The sequence below is a fragment of the Camelus bactrianus genome, chromosome 12 (assembly GCF_048773025.1).
Source record: "Camelus bactrianus isolate YW-2024 breed Bactrian camel chromosome 12, ASM4877302v1, whole genome shotgun sequence".
NCBI lineage: Eukaryota > Metazoa > Chordata > Mammalia > Artiodactyla > Camelidae > Camelus > Camelus bactrianus.
The window spans coordinates 33,519,310-33,525,073 of NC_133550.1; the positions used below are offsets into that span (position 1 = coordinate 33,519,310).

Consider the following 5,764-nt stretch of genomic DNA (forward strand, 5'->3'; position numbering starts at 1 on the left):
GACCAGTCCCTGTGAAAATGAGAGACTAGAATAACATCGAGCACTCACATTTACATATAGCTTGTAGTCTCCCTCACAAGGCTATATGCTGACTCCTTTACATAGTCTACTCTTGCTGCTGTGGATACCATAAACTACATGTTACAAACAAGAAGATAGAAGCTTAGAAGCGATCGGGGGTGTGGATTCTATGTTCTAACATCCCCAGCCCTGCAAGAGCAGTGGGGTGGAAATGTACACTCTACTCCCTCTTTCTTACTACATCTCAGTCCTAGTCCTTTGATGTTCTAGGCAGAGAACAGTCCTGTTTCCTCTTCTTTGGAGGGCCCATCTGATATGAGCTGGAGATGGATTTTCCTCCATATACATTCTCGTATTCCCAATTTTAAAATTTAAAAGGCTGTGTCAGGGAGGTGAGATATGTATGTCCCAGTACCTCCAGCCCAGCCTCTGATAATACTCGCATTCAGCAGTTTTGCAACCAGTGGCAGTTCTGTTTTTTCTTTCTCTCCCGCACTCCCTGGCCCTCCGTGTCAATTTCAGGCATCTCCAGTCTTAACTTGGTAGTCTCTGGGCCATTTTTTGAATAGATAAGATTTTTCAGTCAATAAAGTCAAGGCAGTTTTCTTACCCAGTACCCGCCACCAAAAAAAGGAAAGTGGGGTGGGTGCTGGGACCGAGAAGAGAGAGGCTGCGATTGCTTACCACTGGGGTCTACATTTTGTATTTCGCTGACAGCCCAGGGCCGCTCCAAAGCCCGCCGCGCAGCCAATGGGCAGTGGTGATTTATGGAGCTGACTAATGCTGGCTGAATGCGGCCTGTCAGAGCGCTGTGAATGGCTTCCCTTCGCTGCACAAGCCCCGGCTTTGTGTTGCTAAGCGATTAGAGCAGATGTAATGAGATTTTGCCCAATCCCCGATTTGCCCTTTCCTAGCTTCGGCAAAATTGTGTGTGTTTTTGTGAATTTTTAGAGTTTGCCTCTGCATTGTGGCGAACAACGGCTAACTTTGCCTGGAGTTTAACGAGACTGGATATTTCCCATTCAGAAGTGAGTAAAAGAACACCTGTCTTCACAAGGAGAAGGGGGGGAAATCCCCTTTGTGGGGGCTGAAACATTATCCTAATGCTATATTCATAGCTATAAATGACTTGCTACACTTTCTTTGGGTACCTTATCTGGAAACTTGCAAAGGAGCTAAATTAAAAGAAAACGAAATTGGTGGGGGTGGGGGTGGGGGTGGACCCAGCCCTGGTCCTCTAAAGGAGAAGATAAAAATAAAGCGGGCATCACAAAGCATTACTTCCCTCAAGTAAGCTCTAAATTGGCCCACTGCTGGCAGAAAGTCCGATTATTTATGGCGATGAGGAATTTACTGATTTTTTTCCCCTTAATTACGCTCATCTCTTTGAAAGGGACTGAAGCCTCAGTGTGCATTCTATAGAGGGTCATTTAGCAAAATGACATCAGATGCTGTGGCGTGCTCCATGTATCGCGGCTTTAAAAAATGATTATTCTGTGCCACTAAATGGTATAGATGTACCAACACAGACTAGATTTTTAACTCTGGAAGACGTGCTGGCTCCCCGCTCTTTGTTGGGTTTTGTAAGATGCATTTTGCGCTCAGCTTTCCGCTTGGCTGGAGACACGCTAACTGAATCTGCAAGTAATGCAGGCAGTGAGCGAGGAGCCGCAAGAGGCGGAGTAGGATTCTGATCACGTCCTTGCTAACTGACAAGAAGCAAGCCAGCCAAAAACCCACCAATTTCTTTTTGAATCTTGGTAATTGGGTACTTTTACACGCAGCTCACGCCATTCGGATAGAGTCACAAGCTTAGATAGGCCAGTGTCTCAAAGCGACCACACATTTCTAAGGCTTTTATTTATTTAAAATCTAACTCCTGTAAGGAATTCATATCATACATGCCTTTCACTTAAAACCAATATGGAAAGTGCGTGCAGCAGGGAAAGGAGTGAAAATGCACGCCTGGGAAATGAAGGAAGAAGCACACATCCGCCACTGGGAGTGTGGAGAGGGCTACCTCCCTCAAGCCCAACCTCAGACACCACCGTCCTTACTCCACTCCTAGTGTCCATTATCTCATCCAGCCTGTCCACAGTTTCACAATGAGAAACTCTGAGTGAGGATAAGGGTTAGAAAGTGGGGTGAGGACCCTCTCTTTCCAGTTCACTTTTGGGGGGATTTTTTCCAATGTGCCGTCATTTTATCAAAAGACAATGCAGCCATCAATCACCTCTTTTAGGTGTATGTGTACATTTGCAGCAAAAAAAAAAAAATGGTGAGGAAAACCATCTGCGCGCACGCGCGCGCGTGTGTGTGTATCTTTTCCTTGTACGTTCATCATAGAGTCACCTCGGGTAGGACTTGTCATAGGACTTATTTTTGTCATTTCTGCCACTTAGCATGTTTCCCGCCACCCTTTTCTCCCCTACCCACCCCTTCCCTTTGGCTATTGATAACAACTTGGACTGGGGCAGTGGCGTCAAAAAAGACTTGGAGGCAGCTGAGTATTTTCATTTGTAAAAAAAGAAAAAAGTTTTATTACGAAACTAGTTTGTATAAAACAGGGTTATACATGGGTTTTTTTTTTTTGTAAGTTTGTAATAAAACAGTAAGAAAAAAAAAAGGCAGTGATAGAAATTTCCCAAAAGGCAACCCATCAAAACCAACTGGCTGCCACTTTGCGTTTGGACAGTAGCTGCATAAACTTTGTTCTTCTTGAACAGTATTTAATAACATCATTAATACATTAACAGGGTTTCTATAAAGTAAGACACATTGGTGCTGAAGTACGTCTGGTGGCCTTTTGATCTCACCTATGAGGAGAGTTCTTTACAAAACCACATAGGGGAAATGGCAGTTGTAAGGTGAACTACAAATCTAAAATATGCAGAGGTAATAGCATTACATGTTAAAGTATCAAGATATACACATTTTAAACCATTTATACAAAACTCTATAAATTTTTTCTCTTTCTCTCTTATGTACAAAAATATCTTAATATATCCCCAAACTGGTTAGAATAGATACAAATAAATTTTTCTTATAATAAAAAAAAATCACAAAAAATTGGAAGCATTCTATGATGAAAACGGTAGAAAAGATGGTGTGAGGGAGTGGAGCTTGGGGAGGGAGCCCCCAGAGGATCAGGGTTTCAAAGGACTGAGTATAGCATAATGTCATTGCAGACAAATGTCCGTAGCTTATTGGAATAGGGGATACAGAGAAGAAAGACATCAGCCCATTTCTAGAGCGCTAAGGATGTGCTTTCAGAGAGGGCGGGAGATGAATGCACTCCCAGCAAGCACTTTCAGCTCTGCCTGTTAGTTGTGGGTGGGAGTTTCTACAGGGCCTGTGCTGCTCCCTTCTGCCAGGAGCCCACTACTTTTGTACACAAGCTGCATTTTGTGCATTGACTCAGGTCCTAGTCACTCTATCAACTTGGATGATTGGAGTGCAAATACACTGTTCTGAGTGCATCCCTGTTTTGTGAGAGTCTTGCTTCTCAAGCATGCGACGCTTAGCTGGTCTAGGGGGTTGGTTGGCTGAATTTGTTTGTTTTCTTGTTTTCTTCTTTTTTCACCCTTCCAACACCGCTGACAGGAAAACACTAAAGATGCAGGTTCTGCGATGGCCCTATAACATAAGAAGAACAGGAGAGGTTAGTGTGAACTTGGAGGCAAGTGGTGGGAGGAAATGGAGATTTGGGGGAGGATCTGTCAGGTAGCATGCCTCTTTTGACAGGTCCTAGTACTAAGTCCTCCAGCATCTCCCCACTTCACCCCTACCTTCCAGTCCTTGGAGACTGGGGCAAAGCAATTCTCAGAAGCCAAGGCTGAAAGTAACACACCAGATCTGAAACTGACAAACTTGAACAAATACTTTAAAATCAACCTCCCTCCCACATCTCCGTGGAGATAGTCCCCCTCCTCAAGAAGGAAAAGGATGAAGGCAAGAAAATCCCCCTGTTCACTCCCAAATGCAGCCTACCTGCTTCCATCGTCCATTCACACCAGGGCCTGACCAGGCCGAGCCCCTCAGAACCAGTTGGTGAAGTCGAGCAGTTCTTGCTCCTCGGGGCTGAGTGGGTCGTAAGAGCCCTCGTCCGACGAGTAGGATGAGACCGGCGAGCCGGCCATGGAGTTCATGTCGTTGGAGTAGTTGGGGGAGATGGTGGGCGACAGGACGCCAGCCTGGAAGGCGGCGCTTACCGCGTCGTGTTCGTCCAGCAGCTGCTGCAGCGCTCGGATGTACTCGACGGCGGAGCGGAGCGTCTCCACCTTGCTCATCTTCTTGTTGGCTGCGCCGTTGGGGACGTGCTCCCGAAGGGTGGCGAAGCCCAGGTTGACCAGCTTGACGCGGTTGCGCTCGCGCTCGTTGCGGCGCGCCACGGCGGCCGGCTGCTGCTGCGGCAGGCTGTAGCCGAAGCCGCTGAAGTTGAGCCGGCGTTTGCAGCGCATCAGTTCGGGCGAGGACGAGCGCTGGCGCTTGACTTGCTTGGGCGCTGACTTGTGACTGCCCCCTGAGGGCTGGCCGTCGGCCGCCGGGCTCAGCTGTGGCGCTTGCTGCTGCTGGTGAGCGCTCTGCGCCGCCGCTGCCGCCGCTGCCGCTGCCGCTGCCGCGGCCGTGGCAAAGAAGCAAGCTGCGGGCGGCAGGAAGGGCTGCTGGGGCTGCGGCTGGGGCTGCTGGCCGGCGCCGCCGCTCTCCATCTTGGCAGAGCTCTCCATGCGCAGCGGCGGCCAAGGAGTCGCGGGATCCGAGCAAGCGGGGACGCGAGGTGCGGGGCGCGCACGAGAGGGGACACAGACAGGACTGGGGTGCACGAACAGAGAGGGAAAGAAGGGAAGAGATAAAGCAGGAGCCCGAAGGGAAGTAAAAAATACACAAAATCCCCGGGAGACTTATTAGGGTGAGAGCAAGGAAGGTGCAAATGCCTTTCCTCCTCCCTCCACTCCTCCTCCCTCCCCTCCTCCCTTCGCGGGTTGGCTTCAGGACCCTCGCGTGGCGCTCGCGTGTGAGGCTGCCGCTGGCGCCTTCTTGTTTAAGAGAAGAAAAAAAGACAGCAGAAGAAGCAAAAGTCAGTGGTGAGCGCGCTCTGCTGTCTCCTGTTCCTCTCCCCCTAGGGCTGCGCTCTCTTGCGCCGGGTCTCGGTCTCTCCAACCGTCGCTCGGGCTGTTTGTATTGTTTTGTTAACCCCCTTTCTTTCTTATTTCCTTCTTTCACTTGCCCTCCCTGGCCGGCTCCCTGTCGGTGCGCCTTCCACGTTCCCTGGCCAGGAGTGAGAGAGTGCTGGGCGGCCGGAGTGCGGCCGCCTTTTCAATGGGACACCCAGCCCCACGCGCAGCCCTGGCCCCGCCTCGCCCCCCACTCCCTGCTGCTGCAGCAAGCGGCTGCAGCCCCCACTCCCCCCTCCTCTTGCTTCTTCCTCCCACCCACTCCCTAAACTCCCCCTCCTCCTCTCCCCTACCCCCGCCGGTTCCCTGCGCCCGTCCCTTGCAAACTCTCCATTCAGCCGGGTTTGTTGTTGCAGTGCGTGCGCCTGGCGCGTGCCGGACTCCCGGCTGAATAAACAGGCGGCGCACTCAGGGCGGGCTGCAGCCGGGGGTGGCTCTAGAAAGAGGGGGCCAGCGTCGCCGGAGAGGCGAATAGCTGTGGAAATTGGGGGGGGTATATGAGTGGACAGGTTTGGGGTGAAGTGTCCCGGGATTCTCCTGAGAACTGGGCGCAAAGCACAGGGAAGGGT

The 5,764-nt window shown here is 50.4% G+C and overlaps 1 protein-coding gene across 1 annotated transcript; it reads right to left on the minus strand.

The window, feature by feature from the left end:
• Positions 1–2,550: 2,550 nt before the first annotated feature.
• ASCL1 (achaete-scute family bHLH transcription factor 1) lies at positions 2,551–5,346 on the minus strand. Its single transcript, XM_010970439.3, has 2 exons — positions 4,012–5,346; positions 2,551–3,657 (listed from the first exon to the last, which is right to left on the minus strand). The coding sequence occupies exon 1, from the start codon at positions 4,746–4,748 to the stop codon at positions 4,059–4,061; it is 690 nt and encodes a 229-aa protein (XP_010968741.2). The 5' UTR covers positions 4,749–5,346; the 3' UTR covers positions 2,551–3,657; positions 4,012–4,058.
• Between the last annotated feature and the right edge of the window lie 418 nt (positions 5,347–5,764).

Coding starts and splice junctions, on each gene's coding strand:
- ASCL1 (XM_010970439.3), bottom strand. CDS start 4,748: ATGGAGAGCTCTGCCAAGATGGAGAGCGGCGGCGCCGGCCAGCAGCCC.